At 30.8% G+C, this 20,910-nt stretch overlaps 1 protein-coding gene across 3 annotated transcripts in view; it reads left to right on the plus strand.

Annotated features, from left to right (window-relative positions):
* Positions 1 to 11,358, plus strand: part of LOC111034234 — a 289,529-nt gene extending 278,171 nt beyond the window's left edge. For all 3 annotated transcript variants that reach the window (XM_022315353.1, XM_022315352.1, XM_022315354.1), the window contains 2 exons: positions 3,201 to 3,342; positions 6,190 to 11,358. In XM_022315353.1, coding sequence (XP_022171045.1) covers positions 3,201 to 3,342; positions 6,190 to 6,976 — 929 coding nt within the window. In that variant the 3' untranslated portion in view covers positions 6,977 to 11,358. The remainder of the gene's footprint in view (positions 1 to 3,200; positions 3,343 to 6,189) is intronic.
* The last annotated feature ends 9,552 nt before the right edge of the window (positions 11,359 to 20,910 follow it).

Genomic DNA, 20,910 nt, shown 5'->3' on the forward strand with positions numbered 1-20,910 from the left:
CCCATCGACGGGAATAGTAATTCATAAATCAATTCGATGTGTTAGTATAACCACCGACAGTGGTGACAGGGTGTCGATAAAAATTTTCATAATACAAAAACAATATCGAATCTGATGCGACACACACACACACACACACACACACACACACACACACACGCGCACACGCAAATACCTATATATATATATATGTGTGTGTGTCACATATGCATATAAGTCGATACGTATCGCTAGTGATACCTTATTTATATTTTGATCTTTTTATTTTGCGGTTTGCCATCTTTCCCAGCTAACAAAAGAGATTGAAAACTGTTCGGCCGATTGCCTGAAATAGTATCTTTATGAGACTCGAACGCCAGAAACATTTGTTACCAAGCCACTGCGAGCACTTGAAGCGATTCTCGAACAATTTACATAATATTTCTTACAAATTTGCATAGTCAGATTATTTCACGGTAGAAAATCAAAAACAGAAACGACTCGTTTTCGAGAGTTAATTGAAAGAAGAAAGAAGAAAATGTATACTTTTTCACTGAGAAACGACCCTTAGTGCGATATTTTTCATCGCAATTCACGTAAGAAAATCCCTTTTTCAATATGCTTAGGAATATTACCATATGAGATACTTCAGTTGTAAATATATATGCGTTAATTCACTCACTATATTATGTAATTTACATTAAAATATAAAGCTTATATATTTATTAACTAATCTCTGTTTAAATAAATTGATTTTAAAATTCCTATGTAAGAAAAAAATAATGATTCCTTAATTATACTTCGGGTCCCGTGTTGTTAAGATATGTGAAAATTCAAAATACTGTTTTTAAATGTTACGATATACATAACATACATACCATATTAACGCAAACTGGATAAAATATTTAATTAAAAGTTATGTTTCTATAAAACAAACTCAGTCGACTAAAAATTTCACACTTAAGAGTTAAGAAAATTGTATGGAGTTATAACAACTCTTCCGTTTTGTGTGTGTGTGTGTTAAAAACAAATTTTACCGAATTCTAAATCGAGACCTAGTGTCAAAAAGATTGTGAGTAAGAGTGAGATTTAATCATTTTAAAAGGAGGACCCATTTTTACTAAACCATGAGTGGTATTATTTTGATTATTTTCTATTAGTAGAGTAGCCTAAGACATTTGAATACTCATCTTCATATATTATTATTAACGTTCCATTTGAGTTTTCATAAGTGCACTCTATAATTAACCAAATTTTGCTTATCCAATACGATCATTAAGAACTTATTTAACTCAAACAGTTATATATATATATATATATTTATATATGTGTGTGTGTGTGTGTGTAATAGAAACACATTAAAGTGACTAAACAAACAAACATGCTTCGGCAAAAAATATGAGTAAGTTTTAACATTTAAATTAACATCATACAAGTAATGACCAAGGACCTACGTTCAACCAATATACCGAATACCCACCGATACTAAATGAGGTAACACTAAAAACGAATCAATTTGAGTAATAAATGGCAGAACAATTTATTTTTAAACAAAAATATATAAAAATAAATCATACATGAATATGGGGACTACGATTTACGACACTTCTAGCAAATACAATTAACTAAAAAAAATTTTTGCATATTTCTAAGTCCTAAAGCCGTCAATTTATAACTGATTAAACAGTAAAGATATTCAATGTGATAAAAAATACCAATGAAATAAAAATGAAGCGAGTGAAATATTATAGTCCAGTAAACATTACAAATTGATAAATATTCAACTACGCCTCGCTAAAAATACATCTAACATACAGCTAAAACCTTTTGTAGCAGAAGCTAATAAGGTAAAATTATAGGTATATATGATAAACTAAACTGATTATTTGAATATTTATCGTTCAAATACGTCGTCCATACACGGCAAAGCACATTAAGTTGTCTCAGTCTACGTCCTTATGTACAATAATATCATGATATATTATAATTTATATTTAGTATTTACATTATGGTAATATGATGTATTTCATTGTTGATTTCAATAATTGGTTGACTACAACTGAGAAAATAACTAAACTATGTGGTAAATAGTATATTGTTAACAATTGTTTAGCCAGATCATGTAATTCCTACAAAAACATTATTATTTTACCAAAACTAACTTTTTTAACTGGTACCTACCAAATAATAAATATTTTAAAACTATTTAATAATTTTTACTTAACTACAACATTGAACTATCAAACATCACAATATCATGTGTTTTCTTAATGGATGATATATTATTTGCTGATAAGCAAATGTTTCCCCTCAAATAAATAACAATAATATTGTTCACAATAAACATAATATTCCAGTATTTCAGTATTTGTATACCCTTGCAGACAAATAATAAAATCTTACATAAAAAATACATTTGATTGTTTTACTTGCCTACTGCAATAAACAATACACATCGTTGTAATGGTTCGAAAAAAATATACGTTACTTTCATATGAAATATTTTATATTTATACAACTATACAGACTAACCACTGGTAGACATATTATAAATTGTAGTTGTTGACCACAAAAAATATCGTTTAAAGTAAATATTTTTTTTTATAAAATATGGATTAATATTTGTACCTAAATGTGTCTTATTTCAAACTAAAACGTGAGAAGAGCTAAACGCAAAAGTTAAACCCATTATTTCGGAATCTGTAGAATCAAATGGTACGAAATTACAAAACTTTTATCGTCAAGTACTACGTAAAGCCGGACGGAAGCCATTATTATTATTCTAATATGAGAGAAGAAACAATACTATAGACTGTATATAGTTACTGCCAACCAGAATGATTTAAATGTAGAATAGGTACAAACATTTCAATCGAAAACTACAACGTAGTTATTTTCAGAGCTAGTCGTATTTTGCTCATTGCATCAGTTATACGAATTATGAATGTTATAAGCGTCAACTCTGCAACAACTTCAAACACATTGTTTGTGTGTATGTGTGTGTGTGTGTGTGTGTGTGTGTTTTTATATTCTTTTTCGTATATTCCTTAAATCTTTCATTTGAATACGTAGTCTAATTGCAAGTGAGTTCCCGCGGAATTGTCTATACAAGAATATAATATAGTAACATGGAAATGTTTTATTCTCATGGTGCATTAACAATAATTATTGCACACTATATATGTATATTAATATATATTACTGTGTGTTATTGTTTTCAGGATACGGAAACATCACACCGAAGACCGCTATAGGTAAAATGGTTACAATGGTGTACGCGTTGATTGGCATCCCATTGATGTTAGTGTACTTATCAAGCATTGGTGGTCTGTTGGCGTGGTGTGCCCGAGGAATATTTACCAGGTAATTAATACAACTATTTATTCAATGTATGCTGATTAAATTCTACTTAATTGCAAATGCTAATTAAAACCCTTTAAATGTATACGTTCAAATAGATTTTGTCAATATTTAAAAGTTGGAGAAGACTTTAAATAATCTTTTTCATATATAGTTGTATAAAATATTAGCTGATCCTTCACGGCGTTGCCCGTGACAAATTAAATGACCGTGTGTGTGCCCCTTCCAAACTCTGTTCAATTTAAACTATTTAATATGTTTTCGATTAAAATACACTATAGGTTCTATACCTATTCGTTTGTGCACAATACATCACACACTTTCGAAGCTTCGGTAAGCACTTACATTTAGACTTTACTGAAAATTGATATCTCACACATCAATCATTATTAAAGAAACAAAAGCGGTTGATGGAAAAAGGAAAATTTACATTTTTCCATTTCGTGGAACCTCCAAAAAGTAGCTTAAGATAGAAGTTACTTAAAACCGTGATTCTTTTTTCTCGGTTGTCGCTTTTATCCATCGTCTCGTATATACATCGACGAATGGTTTTAATTTTTTCCCCTACCCACTTTTAGAGCACTTATGTGTGTAGCTCTCACGTGTCATTTTTCCTATATTTTCACTTCAATATTCAAGAATATTTATTATGTAATACGAATACATAGATACAAAAGTTCAATGTTTTTGAAGAGTGGTTTATGAAAAATATTTGATTTAAACGCATACGAAAATACGTGTCGTATAACGATTTCACTATAACTTATGAAGGTGCAGTTGTAATTTTCATAAAATATGTGTATATTATTTATTTGCTTTAGAAAAAAAGTTCATATTGAAACATACTTGTATTTTCAATATTATATCCCAGAACGGCATAGACTTTCACTCATATGTCTATTATATAATACTACGTAGGTATGTATAGTACATGGTCGATTCAAAAATAAATAGATATAGACCCGATATAGTACCTGTTTAAAGTAGTTAAGGTGTTCTTATATTTATATAATATAAACTATAATACATCGTAGGTAAGTGTCGATACATTATAATATAACTTTGGTAGGTAGGTGCATTAATACACATTTAACTATACGGTCAATTTTAGTTTGCTGTTACAGTTTCATTTTATAAACGACAATACAAGCCCACGTAGTACGCGTATTTCCTATATTATAGCGAGTTGTAACGATGAGTTGTATTGCGTAACAAATATGTGTAGCGTAAAAACAAAATGTATTAATAGAATAATCCTGCGACACACGACGAGTAAAAAATGTTCTCATCGACTGTTAAAGTTAGTATATATTATTGTAATATGTAAAAACACGTGGCTCTATAAGGATTGTAGAAAGATTATAATAATTTACCCGATTTAAGGTTCGATCTTTGTGTTTCGAATTGCGCGTCTAACTGCAATACTATAATCGCACAAAAACTTGGTACTTTCGAGAATAATAATAATAATAATCGTGGTCGGAGAGTATTTCCCGATGAAATGTGATTGTTGTCGCGAAATAATTGCGCATTGTTGCCGAATTCCGTAAGTCTCGGAATAACTGCGAACAGCAGCCGAACCGCGTACAACCGGCCAGGGGCGATTTATTTATTGCTCGCGAGTCCTTGCAACGGGTGCTGATAGCGTTCGTCGATTTCGTAAATCGTGCAGATGTGCACATGCGCAAAGAATTGATTGCCCAGTGCCCTGCTTGATTTTCGTATAGACATTTCGAGGGTCAATTAAGAGAGTAACTCCGAAAAAATTTCTGTGCAGCAATCAAACGGCATTTATTATGGAATAAGTTGAAAATATTTACCCCTTCGTTTGTTTGAGTCCAACTCATGTAAGTACACGGCCCCACGCGTGAGCAAACTATGAAGATTTTTAAGCTATTAAACTTTTTTATATGCACCTACGAAAAACGCTCTAAAACATTTAATCGTCGTCAAAAAACCCGACAAATGAAAACGGCTGATAATGTTCTTACCGTTATTAAGTTTCATGATTCGCTCTAATTTGTAAATTAAAGAAGCTAAACGTGAACTGCTGAGCGTAAATCTGGAAAATGTTACGCACTTGTGCGAGACACGCAGAAACAACGGATGCGGGTGTGGCGTCTTATTTCACTAGTGTCTTCGCCCTCTGTTTTGTAAAAACAACATTTTCTACATAATAAGATTCGGTGATAATTTAAAAATCCAATTGAGAATGGTCCATTTTTTTATTCTTCAAGTCAATTATACTTGCAAGTCCCTACCATTTACTAATCTCATCATTTAGAAACATGACGAAATGAGTTTAACGGATTTCGCCCTGGACGTCGAGGACCACTTTCAATACCATTCTCAATAAATACATTTCAGACGATTTTGAGTGCTCAATCCTAATCTGATGTATTCTATACCGATTTTACTCGAACATTTTATCGAGTAACTATGATATCGTGTACTTATTAAAGTATTGATGATCATCGTCATATGCCATGATCTGGATTAAAATCTTACGAAATAGAAAGCAACGGATCGGTTTACAGCAGAATCATTATTTTATTGATTTTTTCATAGGTTGGATATTTTTTTCTTATAGGTCCTATGATACGTGATAACTTATGTGCTAAATAAAATAATACCATATTAAATTTAGCGTCTGAAGGTATTAGTCGTCGTTTTTTGGTCGATTAGTGTGTATCCCATATTTTTTCATTACATTGATCGCACCCACTCAATATTTCTATTACATAATGAAAAATAAAAAATTATCAATAAGCAAAACTTAGAATTCGACGGTGTATGACGAGGTAATATTATAATATTGTATAACAGGTTTTTTATTCGGCTGTGTTGCAGGTCGCTATGCTGTTGTCTGTGCTCCAAGTGTGGGTATTGCTGTTACGACGAAAAACTGATGGAGGAAAAAGAGCGGCGGATGAAGTTAAAGCGCGAGCGGAAGGAGTACGACATGCAAATGAAAACGTTCTCCGGCCACGCGCTCGAACCGTACTACGTGCGGCCGGGTGACGCGGACGACGGCGTGTTCCTGAGGGTGTCCGACCGGACAGCTGCCAGTGCTGCGTCGGCGGCCGCTGCAACGTCCGATTCAGCGTCGATGGCTGCCGCGGAGCTGGCCGCGGCCGCTGCGGACAGTGCCAGTTTCGTGCCACTTCTGTTGGTCGGCTTCGCGTTCATGTCCATGTATATTGGCTGCGGCGCGGCCATCCTGCACCGGCTTGACGGCGGCGGCAAGTCATACCTGGACTGCGTGTTCTTCTGCTTCATGTTGCTCAGCACCATCGGTTACGGTAACTCGAGGTCAATGGACGTGACGCTCACCGGCACGGCCACAGTTTGGTTCTGTTCCGTCTACATACTGTCCGGCATGGCGCTTACGGCCATGTGCTTCAACATTGTACACCACGGCGTGTCCACCAAACTCAAGACTCTGTACCGGCCCGCGACGGCACAGACAAGCGACGGCGGTGGTGCGTGCTGCAGCGGCGTCATTCCGGCACAGCAACAGCAACGCGAAGACTGCGGCGTCGGCGGTTGCGGGGGCAGTATTAGCGATCTGACGTTGTCGTCTACGCGCGGAACAGCCTCTAACACCGCCGGCGTCACCGCTTCCACAAAATCCTGACACGCGAAACGTGGCCGCGGTGGCCATCCCGGGCCGTCGGCAGACCGCGGCTGCGATGACGGCGGCGGCGGCAGCGGCGGCGACGACGACAACGATCGCCACCACCGCGATTGCTGTGCTGCGGCGGCCGAGTGTGGCGGGCCCGCGGCCGTGATGGCCAACTATATAGGCCACAACGGGTACCCGCAACCCGAGATCGTGGCCATTGCCACCGGGGGAAAACCCAGCGGCGCAGTCAGCCCGGCTACATTGGCCGCAGACTGCTTCGATATCAAGTTCGGTAGCGTCCTGCAAGAGTCGCCGCCGCCATCCATGTCTGTAGTCGACCTGACCAACTTGGACACGATCGCGGAGGCTGATGATTCCGTCGAAATGTGAAAATGCGGATCTCGGTGCCTTTTTTGAAAGAAAAAAAATGTCATACGTTGTCTGCTTTATCCGTCGTGGCATAACAATATCTAATATTATTACTATTATAATTATTATTATTATCTCATCATTATAATATAATGCGACTTGTATAACAAATTAACAATGTATTAATCATGTTATCGACGTTTTACGTCTAATGGCCAAGCGAAAAATATGTAGGTACCTAACTAGTTATTTCTACTAACATATGTAATCTGGGGTAAATTCTTTACGGGGGGCAGTCTGTGATAAAATTTAAAACCTATGAAGTAGAAAGACACTATTACCCACTCAGTAAAATATCTTAACGGCAATTACCTCCCTTGTCCCCTAAAGATTACGCATATGCTTCTACTGGCCGATGTGCAGTGTTAGAAAAAGAAAAAATTGTTTACGTGCATTATTGGTTTATGTGACAAGGCTATAGCAATAAACTAATTATAAAACTTCTAAAATTTAGATTTTATTTTTAATGAACCCGATGATAATGTTTTAACCAGAATAACAGACCGGCGATAGATTATTATACGTTTAACCAATAACTGTAATACTTCACTCTCTAATTGAGGATACCCATTACTCAACACGTTTAGTGTTAAATAATGTAAACAATTGCTGTTCCAATATCATTATACCATAATACATTAGTAGTCCAATCATTTTAAATATTGAAGCAATAACTCCATCCAAATATTTAAATACACGCGTTACAACTTACAAATGATTATTATTTTAACAGACAAACGCTAATAATTATTAGGTACATTTTTTATTACAGTCTAGAACGAACCAATAATTTTTATGATGATCCTACACAAACAATTGCGAATTAAATGATTTTTTGAATCAATATTGATAAAAATCTGTTCATCTCTTAGTACTTTTTTTATAAAACTCTCATTTAATGTCTGTAATTTCAATGTGGGTACACTGAAATATTTTCATTCTTGTTTTAAATGCAATAAAAGTAAATCTAAAAAGAACATTGGCAAAAATATAATCACGAATTCCAGTACTCATTGTAAATAAACCGAACTTATACCTAATAAATTAGGTAACCCACTCAAATTACCTTACTGTATTTGCAGTACCTAGGTATTCGATAACACAATAGTAACTGGCTATAAATCCACAGACTTGTTATTTCGTTTAGAAAATAAGGTATGCATTCTGTTAAATATTTCTTTGAAATGTTATGAGTGTTTTAAACTAATTTTACAAGCAATTGTGACACTATTTTCCCACCCTGAAAAAGATACCTCATTTATATATTTTTATAACGCTCAATATTTTTCTTTGAATTTATTTTAGTAAGTGACTAACAGATTTTTTTTCATTTCCGAAAATAGCATTTGTTTGGACAGCCCGGCATGACTAAAAAAAAATCCATAATAAATTAAACATTACATTCTAAAAAGTGTATATTACCTACGATTTTAATTTAATTATATTACTAAATAATGAATTCAAAATGTTTAGTAATTATTTCACCAAGTTAAATTACATACCCATTACATTTTCACAACCTACCAAAATTATTTAATTTAAATGTTTTAAATGTTATATTGTAACAATGATATAGCATTCCCTTGTTTGTGAAATACATTACCTACCTATATCTGTGTATAAGTGTATCAAATTATTATTATGTATGAATCCAGAACATATTATAATATTAATAATACCCGTGTCGAACAATTTTCTAAGATTTAATTGTAAACATTAAAAATTCTACTTTTATTTGTACCTATTAATTTGTATTAAATTTGTATTTCTTTAAAAAAACGAATTATTGCCTACGTCAAGTTTTGATCACATATGTATTTAGTTTTTTGACATTTTTAAACATATTTAATTTAATCATTAAAACAACTTAAAAGTCGGCAATTTATGTTTTTTAGTTTGCCTAGTTACCGTCAAACAGGATTACATGAGGTTAGAAGAAGTTACTCGAGACAGTTCTAAAATTGTATTAAAAATTAAGAGACTATAAATAAAGATGTTTAACTTAACAAGTTACAAAAACAAGTGTCTTAACTAATCCGATAAGAATATTTAAATGTTCAAATTTTATTATGAAGAGTATGTAAAATTAAATACATAGGTACCATGAGTCCTTCCGACTTATTTTATTTGTGTCTACCTGCTGTCTCTAGTTTCACACAGTCTAACGTAACACAAAATGATTACAATTATTTTATAAAATCCAATTCTTCAATAGTATAATAGTGTTATTGTAGTACCGTAAATAATTAAGGTTTTTGCAGTATAACTAGATATATCTACTACACGAATAAAACTTCTTACCAAGTCGAAATAAAAAATCTCAATGACTCTAACACAATTTAATTTTGTTAATAATTTTGTGAAGAAAATATAATTGAATGTAATTAAATAACATTTAAAAGTGATGAAAAGATAACTAATAGGTAATCGGCACAAAAAATAAAATATGTTTTTAGTCCAAGTTTACCAGTTTGATTGCAAACTGTTTAGGTTTTACAATTATTTCATTATTTTACTTCCTTAAGTATGTCGCATATGCAATAATAGTTATCATTTAATCAACTGAGTGTGTTACCACTATACGTATAGTAATATTGTTGTAACGCCGATTTGTAAATTTACTTGTATTTAATGTAAAGTGTTGTAATTAGTACTAAATAATAATGTATAATGTATGATAAAATATTCATTATATCAGTTTTATAAAGTGTGATCATTTTATCAATTAGTAACTAAATTTCTCGGCCAGATTACGTTGCATTGAATTCTGACTTTTCTTACATAAGCTAGGGACTACATAAATACACATTTATAAATAGCAACTTTATATTATACTATATTTGAGTAAGCTTGTTTTTAAAAGTAATTTTGAACTCAATCACTATGGCTCTAAACCTCTAAATTCTAAAATCAAAATAATCGACTGAAATATTTAAAATTTAATCTTACATACTTTTTTTTACATACTAATGTTTAAATCCATTTACATACATTTGTTTTTTTTCGTAACATGTTACTCTAAATATAGTATCTCATTTAGATAATATTGAACAATGTATTTAAGTATGGTCAATACAATTATTTTTAAATAGTAGTAATAATAATTCAAACTAGAAATGTTGCGAACTGTTTGATATTTAACACCAATAGAAAAACAAAGTACCTATTTATGATAACATTTTAAATGCCTCTCATTCAGTACATTTTTAATTCAGATAATGTGTATTTAGGTACCCATCCTTAGTTGGTAAAAAAAGATCTGATTCAATCCAACGTAATCCGGCTGAGAAACTCCGGGGCCGCGGATACACACGACGTTTTCAGAAGCATTTCACAGTATTCCGCAGAGTTTTCCGACAGATTTATTATTCATTGTTTTATATTTGACTGACTAAAATACTTGACGACTGGGATCCGCCGCGTTTTGAACCACCAGCCCTCGTTTTCCGAAGTAATAAAAAACGCTAACTCTTAATCTCACAAGTTTACCCAGCCACGATGGGCTACACCAGTGACAGAAAACGAACCGTTTATACCCTTAATTATTGTGTATTATAATTTAGGCAGCGGAACATAATGTTGACGGATATGCTTCGTATATTATATTGTGATGGTTGCGGTGATGGAGTAAAAAACGTTGAGAAACACGAGCTGTATGAAATGCTTAGGAAAACGCCGTGTAGCCCCGGTTACTTAAAAAAATGATCGTACTGTATATTGTCCATATCTAACATATTACCTAACGATATCAATCAGTTATAATATTATTTGTTTTCAACTATGTGCATGTAAATAAAGTTGTACTGTTAAATTGATTAAAATCTTTGTATTGTTGTATAATTGTACCATTCACATGATGTACTAATGCAATTGTAAAAAGATATCCTTTTATGATAGTAAAAGACAAATGTTGTTTATACATTAAATCACAATTTACAACAATAATAAAATGGGTATCATCACAATGGATTTTTATAACTCCTTGAATTTGTTCACTAGCAGTGATTTGAGAAATAACTGGAATATTTTACCACAATCAAAAACCACTTAAGTACCTATTTAATTCATTATTTTAAAAATCGTTCTGAACGTTATTAAAAAATCAATATAAAAGCATATTATTGTCTTCATGCACGATTCCCTCGGTCGACAATCCGTATACTTAATAAAATAAGATATTTGTTTTTATTTTTATAATATCATAATTATTTATTGTTAGGGCTGAAAAACTTTTATCAGCATAAAAATAAAATTAATAAATTTTGCATAAAACGCTTAAATATATGTTGACGTGTTTTCTAACATGACGTTTTGATCAATTTAACATTTTAATATAAGTACCTCATTGCGATTTGCGGCCATTTATATTCCGAAAATTTCCATTCCTCGCAACGATGCGTCTTATCTGGCTGTTTTTCCATTTATAATCATCTCACAAATCATACTTTGATAGTAATTTAAGTAACATATATTATATGTACAGTGTACACAATACACCATACTCAGAATATATACGGAATTTTAATGCATATTCATGCATATATACATACATTATATTTACATGTAGAAAACCGAACAATATTATTGATCGTTATTTAAACCAAATATGCAATGTGTAAGTACTAAATGTGATCATAATACTTATGTTAGGTACCTACATTGTAAAATGAAACAAATGTCCTTTTGAGAACAAAACAAACCTTACTAAGAAATTTCAATGAGAACAGCCATATGCAAAGATAATTCGATTGTATTAATTACATATTAATAGGATATTTCCATAACAGATGATTCAAAACACGTTCAAATATATATATATATATATATTATATTCCCTACAAAATGATGCCACAAATAAGTAAGAACTAATAACTAAGAAGTGGAATACATAAATTTATTTTAGATATATAGTTATGTTATGTGTTATAAATATATTATAAAATAATACACGAATAACTGCACAATAGGATAGTACATTACACATGTTATGTGTTACATTTTCTACAGGTAACTTTTAAAAAAATAAATAATTAAATAAACCCGTACCACGGACTTAAAAAACCAAAAATTAATATAAGTTACAACATTAAAAATATAGAATATAAAAATCACAGTTTATTTTTTTGTTAAATAGACAAAGGTAATATTCGAAATATTGCATAATGGGTACAATTTAAAAATAATAATGTATAAAAATATTTATTTAAGTCTATTTCTATATTAATAACGAAGTGTAAAAACGTTATTGTAATACTAAGTTGATAAACAACATATGATACAATATGCAATTATCAACTAAAATCAAAATATTTATAAGCTCTATATAAAGTGATCGAAGTAAGTGCAATAATTCAAACATTACCTTTTCTGAACCTGAGGAAGATCACGAAATTTGACAATCTCTGCTCTCCCGTTGTAGGCGTAGTGGGTGATACACGACTGCGGACGGTTCTTATTAGGGTGACCTTTTTAATAACATGATTGCGAACGATTTTATTAATGGGCCTGCGAAACTGACACAATTGAGGACACATGTTGCCAAATTTTTTATAATACTTCGATAATATGGAAATTCTGAGCTTAAAATAAATGCAAGCCTGAACGAGTTAAAAGGTTAAGGTTAAGTTAATTTTAACTTTATACTTTACATTTTTATATTTCATTTTCATTAACCTAGTATCCTCCATTCCTCCCCCGGGCACTTGATTGAGTTGCTCGAGTCTCATACCACCGAGTAGTAGCCGCTTGTTTAAGTCACGCGCCACCGGTGAACAGCTCCGTCCCCGAATATTGTGAATACCATCTAATAAAATATTCCAATCATTGTATTCGGCAAGCACAACCGACGCACCGGTGATATTCACTGTCCCTATCCATGACAAATAACTAATTTTATGTAAAATATAGAGACATCATACTATAAATGATAGAATCGTCTAGTGGTGGCGTACCGCATCATGAGTTGAAAAAAAAACTTGGATAACTATTAACTTCAAACTTTTTAAAATGTTTTGTATCAACTTAACTCAACTCAGTTGCAACATGCGCAGGTTTGATGAAATGTAGAATTTGACAAGTAACTTCTAATAATATTGCAGTAATAATACACCCATTGTTATCGTTTTCTATAATTAAGTGTTTTTTTCAGATGCGTGATAAAGAGTTAATTTTACCTAACACGAATAAATACCATTCTTTGAAGATGGGAGCATAAAATGGTTATGTTTATTGTGTAGTCCAAGATTTAAGACATACTTCACGTAGTTACGTAGGTATATTCCCTAAACCGGCGTATAGACACTGCTCACTTGAAACATCCGAACGATAAGCCGATCATCAAATTGATAATCATTGAGCTCCGTAGATGGCGTCGCATAACTTGGCAACGTTTCACTTAATTTCAAACCGTGTCATTTTTTTGGATACAAAATAATATCACAGATTATATAAGTTTAATATAATCTGTGATAATATCTTTTGTAGTATAGTGTTCGTCCGCTACACCGCAATTGTTTTTCACCCAAGTTTAAGTTGTCATTAGGTAGGTAACTGTAATGAATGTACTAAATTTAATTGCAAACAGTACGAAACATGGTCCTGAACCGAGACGTCCTATATTATTTAATTATTATACATTTATATTGCTTTTATAGTAGGTAATCTATTTTACTATTAGTAAAAAGTAATTAGGTTGAATTAATTTTTCCAAAAAAAAATAACTATTTATTTAATATGTATAATTGTTATAAACATTTAATTTAATACCGGCGTACCATATTAGTATCCAAATAGGTTCTAAAGTACTAGATCCAATTTGTTATCACAAACTACCCGAGCACAGTTCCAAAAATAAAAAACACACCGTTCTAATACCTCAAAGATAGTAATTATTTGTATTATCAGATAGAATTAAAGATTCTGCTGCCAGCCGCGGAATGCGACTAGGAGTAAGTAACGGCCACAGCTACTAGCTCCTGGATGGGTGACCACCTGAGTTCATAGTAGTTAAAAACCTTGCCACACATATACTTGTTTGCTACCTACCGTACCAAACTTACCCCTACCACAGTTCATAACCCCTACAACAGCTAATGGCCTTAGTCGGTGGGCTTAAGTTCAATAATAAAAAACAAAAAAAAAATAAAGATTCGCTTCGGAATATTTAAAACATAAAAACGCGAAATTTAACTTCATAAAATGTTTTATTTTTTCAATTTCCATGATATGATCCGCATGAAACAGATAAATAATACTTTTCTTATATGATATAATAGTATCACAAATTACAGATCTGAGGAGGCGATCACACTATCATCCCTCTAAAATACGCCCCTCAACCGTTAGTATCGAGTGTCGTTGACGTATAGAATTAAACTTACGATATTATGTTTAAAAAATATTTTATAGCTATATTTTTTAACTCTTGCTATACGCAGTTCCCAAATTACTTAATACACGAAACCAATGTTTAGAAACCGGTACGTTTTCACGACTCGGTTGTATCATTGTAATAGAATACCTATTAAATATCGGAACAAAATTTAAAATTATATAAATATGCAATAATTACATTCACATTTGGACATTTGATCTAAATTTAGTTAATAAAGAAGAAAGTAACTGTGTATTACCTATTTATTAACGTGATCTACCTAAAAATATTTTTTAATTATTCAATTGTCTATATATAGGTTCATATAATATAATGAGCAGTGAGTGTCTATTATAAAATAGGTGCCTCACTATTACAGTATTGAAATTAATAATTGTATCTTAAGTCAAAGGTAATAATTGATTGAAACTATGGACCACACAAATGTTCTGGTTGATTTTATTTAAAACAATCACGCTGCCTATCGATTATTTATAAACGTATGCTCGATGTACTCTAGTATGCAGTACCAGGTCTGTAAGTCGTCAATTCTACTTGAGGGTAGATTATTTGTTGTTATTGTACCTGCCTATTAAACTAGAATATTTAAATTGTTAATTTGAATTAATCATTTAACATTGGTGTACCTAAACTTTTTATGACTTTGGGTTACAATATTGAATTTTTTATGTACCTACAGAATCTGGAGCGAATTTAACCCTGAGAATACGCAATCCTTTGATTGTGGTTCCCTTTCATGTACAAATATAGACCAGCTCATAAAGAGCATAATAAATTACACATATATGTAGCGAGAGGTATTATTAAAATAAGAAAAAACATGTTTATGAAATTCTTTACGAGTGCTCAGGACGGCTACATTCTTGTTTGATGTTCGATTATCCTTCTCTGTGCAGCAAAATTATTATTATTCATAAGTATTTAGATAGTAATGTGATAATGATAAGTGGTTTTCAAATTATGATCTACACATTTTGGGAGAGATCCGAAAGATATACACCGTATGACTGTATGAGTATGATCATCTCACATTAGTTACATCACACAGTGACATATATGTACTATTCCATCTCTGAAAAATTGGACATATTATTCTTATATTTTTTATATGGTATTAAATTACTTCGACGTGCTCAAGTTATTTCCATTTAATGGAGACACACTCATTATTTTAAAAACTATCAACGTAATATTTTTTATATATTTGTAAGTTGTTAAAAAACATCTTTTTCATCTTAATTATTTTTACAATTTTTATTAAAAACATGCATTTTTAATTCTTAATTCCAAAACACAGTATTTTTTGGAGGACTTCGATACACAAAAATTGAAATTTGGACGAGTAGTTTATAAATTATAGTAGTACTTATTAAAACTATTGATGGACGGAATAGAGTAGTAGATACAGGAATAACCTTCAAAATGTCACTTCTCTGCTCATCTAATCTTGAATTCATATACATAGATAGGTTGGTTGGTACCTTACTAAAAAACTCCTTGTCCGGAATTTGATTTGTATAGATTGAAATACTTTGAATACTATTCTGCTTCAGAATATGAAGTTAAAAATGTAATTATCATTCAAAAGAGTAAAATTTAACAATTATAACAACAAAACAATAAAAAAAATAGTAAAAACATTGTTTTTCCAATAATGTTGTTTTGTAAAGATCTAAAATTATGTATATAAAATAAATATGTTCAAAACCAATTGTGTTTTCTAAGATAATGAGTTATTTTGTATAAGGTGTTAAATAGATTAACTTTATCTGATAATGAATACAAAACAAATCGCTTTTAATTCAACAAATACCTACTGACACGTTATTATTACAAAAATGTACATACCTTATTTTTTTTTCACATTTTCAGCATTTAATAATTTACATTATGCAAAAATAACTTTTTTAGAATTTATTATATACCTATATAATTGATATAATACTGACGTAAATAATTGAGTCCGGTATTAATAGATAACGTCAGTCATTTTTAATATTTTTTGAAATTTCAACAAACCAACAACCAACAACAATTTATTTCGGTAAAAACTCATATATATGGTCCCTATAATAGTGAATATCCCGATAAGGTATTGTAAGGTGGTCGGGATAACCAGTTAAATATAGGTACTATATTCGGTTAAGAAGTTAAGATTCTTTTGAAAATATTTAAAACAGTAGCTCGGGAGCGCGAATTGTACCTAGGATCTTAATATTACAAATATATATGTATTGATCAAAATAATTATGAACACATTATATAAGCTTATAATATTACTTAAAAACAACGTCTACCAAAATGTGGGGTTGTCTCCAAGTTCAGGCGTGCTTGATGGCAATCGCGGAGAACTGCTGTGTCTTACATCTTGGTATTTGTCCGTAGCCTTGCAATAATAAATGTGTGAAACATATGTACCTATTAGGTACCTGTACATATTGTACACTATATTGTACTTATAAAATATAAGTAATGATGTGACAATCGTAACAGTATTCTTATTTCCATGTACGAAAAACGTTAAGGAAAAGTGATAAGAGAATCAAACCATGAACATTCTAAAGCACCATACACCATCACGATCTCACCAGAAAATGAACATATATTTTTAACTGTTTTATTTCCTACAAATCTGTCACCCCAGTTTCTACCTGCTTCTTTCGAAGAGATGACCTTTAGATCTGCAGTTACTGTTAACACTGCGACTTATCGTTTACACCTTTTTTTTAAATCTCTGTGAATGCAAAAACCTTTTTGTATATTATGTAAATGAGTATGTACTCTATATGTATGTAATTTGAAAAATATCACAACAAAATTATACCTCATAAGCTTAAAATTAATATACAATTATATCTTCTGCAGAGAAAAAATCTCATGAAATAACAACGAATAACATTATTAAATTGAAATTAATATATTTCACATTTTTAATTTGTTTTTAAGAAGTAATTTTAATATTTAAAGCTGAAATTATAACTTAGCTACTGATAATTCATATAGAGAATAAATTCATACGAAAAATCTTAACTATCTTGAAGTTTATCTAAATTTGTTGTTTAAATGTTAAAAAAATTAATGATTGTCATAATATAACACTGACTGGTACATAAATAACTAGATACCTACTTGGCTATACATACTTTGGAGTAGGTAGTAACACTTGACAGTTAACACTGACTAAAATTATGAATTTTTCGTACAGGATACATACCATGATTTGCACGCAGTTAAGTATAAATTTAAAAAGAGTTGGAACAATAAGATTATGTTTAGGCCAAAACAAAAATGTATTTTCAATTTTAAATTTTGAGAAAAAGTTGAATATTTCTACAATTTTGAATATACCAATTAATATATTCTACTCAACCTACCGAAATATTATTATTTATTTCTCATGACTATTATAGCTTATGTTGAAATAATATGCCATGGTATTTGATATTTTTTATATTTAGCACCAAAAATGAATTCTTTAGGTTTTTGTTTTAGCATCTTAAAATTTGAGATGATAATCAAGAACGATAAAATATTTTTTAACATAAACATTGATGATTGATATAATATTATACCTGTCTGCAGTGTATTATAAAAGTAAATTAGTACCTATACTAGCTGTGTAACCTGACGTCGAGGGAGTAAAAATGAACAAAATTAAATGCTCATGGATTTATCTCTTCTTAAATTCGGTTAAATGTTAAGTGCACAGTTATTTGGGTTGTTTTGACCAAATATAGAATATAATTCTAAAATTATAGGTACCCACTTTATAATAACTGTTTTATTTTCTATAACCAATGGCAACCATCTATACAAACAAATAAATAGGTATTCGTTCTGCGTGAGCTCAGTGTGAGTACTGAGTCTCTCTAATAAATTCAAAATTTACAAATTTGGCCTCGAAATGTACCATTCTCGAGCAGGGGAGTTCTCAGGGGGGGGGGAGGTTTTAAAGTTTGAACCCCCTCTCCTATTGATTGATAGAATGTTTATTGTTTGTAACACCATGCATTTTTTTATAATTTTTACATGTTTAAATACTTAGACCCCATGTTTGAAAAATTCTTGGGTACGCCCCTGTCGAATATAAAATTATGTATGAACCTAACTTCAAAACAATATGAAAGTAATAGATTTGGCTGTAGATCGTTTACACACAAACATTTAATTTTATTTACATAGATAGATTATAGATAGATAGATAATATTGATGACTACACATACAATTCACTATTCAGTACAATGTAGACATGTATAGTTGTACACAGAATACTCGGCTTTATTTTTTTAAATGTTTTTATCTAGCTAGAGTTTAAACTATATACCTATTATGTACAATTTTTGAGTAGTATGTAACCGCAGGAGGTACCTTCCTATCTATATTTGTAACAGGTTTCTATAATTATTGTAACGATTTCCAGATCTTTCAAAATAATAAAATTCTCCAGTTTTATAACATTTAAATAAAAACGTAGAACGTAGATTATGAATTTGACATAACTACATACAAGCTACAATAATAATAATCAATAATGCTAAAATATGGATGTGCCAGTAAGGTGGACAAATTAATTTTCACGAGTCCATATTATATTATCGACCAGTACCTATGTTCATGTATTTAATATTTTACAACCCATAAACCCGCGACAAAATTGTCGATTCGGTGTTTACACATATAGTAAGGGAGTAGGGGACTAGGTAGGTAAATACATAATATTATACTTTCATGATAAATTATTACTTTTTATTTTTTTCTCACAGTTCTAAAAAACTATATTGTAAACACATTCATAAAAATGGTGTTATAATTAGATAATAGATGATAATTGTAAATCATAATAGACAATAACATTTGAATTGCCTATTAGATATTATCAATTAAAAATTAATAATCGGTGACTGAAATGTTTATTATTTTCATTTATGTGTCTTTTATTTTTAAACATTTGTTTCTTTAATTTTGACAGTTGTTAAAAGTCTGATTTCATTTTACAAGAAATATTTAAATACCTACCTAGTAGGTACCTATTAGCTTCGATCACATCAATTATGCTCATAGTGCGAAATTCTATAAACTAAGTGACCCACCTTCTGTACGCCGACTCAAGCGTGGACGCCCACACGACCTATTGTTAAACTATTATTTATTATTATTTTTGTTTTTTTTTTTTTTTTTTTCTCTTCCGCTTTGTAAATATTTTAAAACGTAAACCTATTAGTAATAATTTTATTATGATAAACTGTCATAATAAAATATGTATACACTGCAATTAATTATCCAACATAGAATAGGTAGTGCACAAACAAAATAATTGAATGGGTAAGAAGTAAGATTGTAGGAAAAGTTTGTAGGTAGAAATTAATATTTACTCCCATAATTTTGTCTAAGAGTCCAAGACATTATAGTCAATAGACGATATTTTAGATTTTTAGAGGAATGTTGAATGTATTGATTTTACAATGTGTTTTTTTTTCTGTCGGTAAACATTTTTTCTAGTAGACACAATGCTTCAATTTTCAACTTCAGCATTTTTTCAGATAGATAAATGAATCTAGTGGTAATTTTAATAGCGTTGGAAAAGCGTTAAGTATAACAAAAATTAGATTTTCAGACGTAAGTTAACGAATTCTCATCCAAAGATTTCTTCATTTTGCTATAAATCATTTAGTATACATGATAAAGTTTTCAAAATATTTTGACTCGTTTTAAGCTATTTATAGACATTTTCAATATACAATTTCCTTTAGTTTTTTTTCTATAAATGCCAATAAAATTTTTTGGTCAAAATGTTAAATTATAGATCTCAAACCATCCTACAGTTGCAGTGTTTGTTCAATGGTCACTGAATGTTTGGCTTTTCTCAATGTTTAAATGTTTTCCTGTTAATTGATGTTAAAAATTAATATAATTCATGGCAGTTGTCGCCAACGTTTTCCAACATTAAACATTTTAAGTATCTAAAGATCGACTACTATTTATTTAGGTATGTATATTATTTATATTATTACATGCAGCATCATAATAATACTCTGTATAATACCAAATTTTGAGTACCTATTAAATATTTATCTATAGGAAAATTGTTTTTTTTTCTTTACTAATAAATGCTTTAAAAAATAA

This window comes from Myzus persicae, unplaced genomic scaffold, assembly GCF_001856785.1.
Source record: "Myzus persicae strain clone G006 unplaced genomic scaffold, MPER_G0061.0, whole genome shotgun sequence".
Taxonomy (NCBI): domain Eukaryota; kingdom Metazoa; phylum Arthropoda; class Insecta; order Hemiptera; family Aphididae; genus Myzus; species Myzus persicae.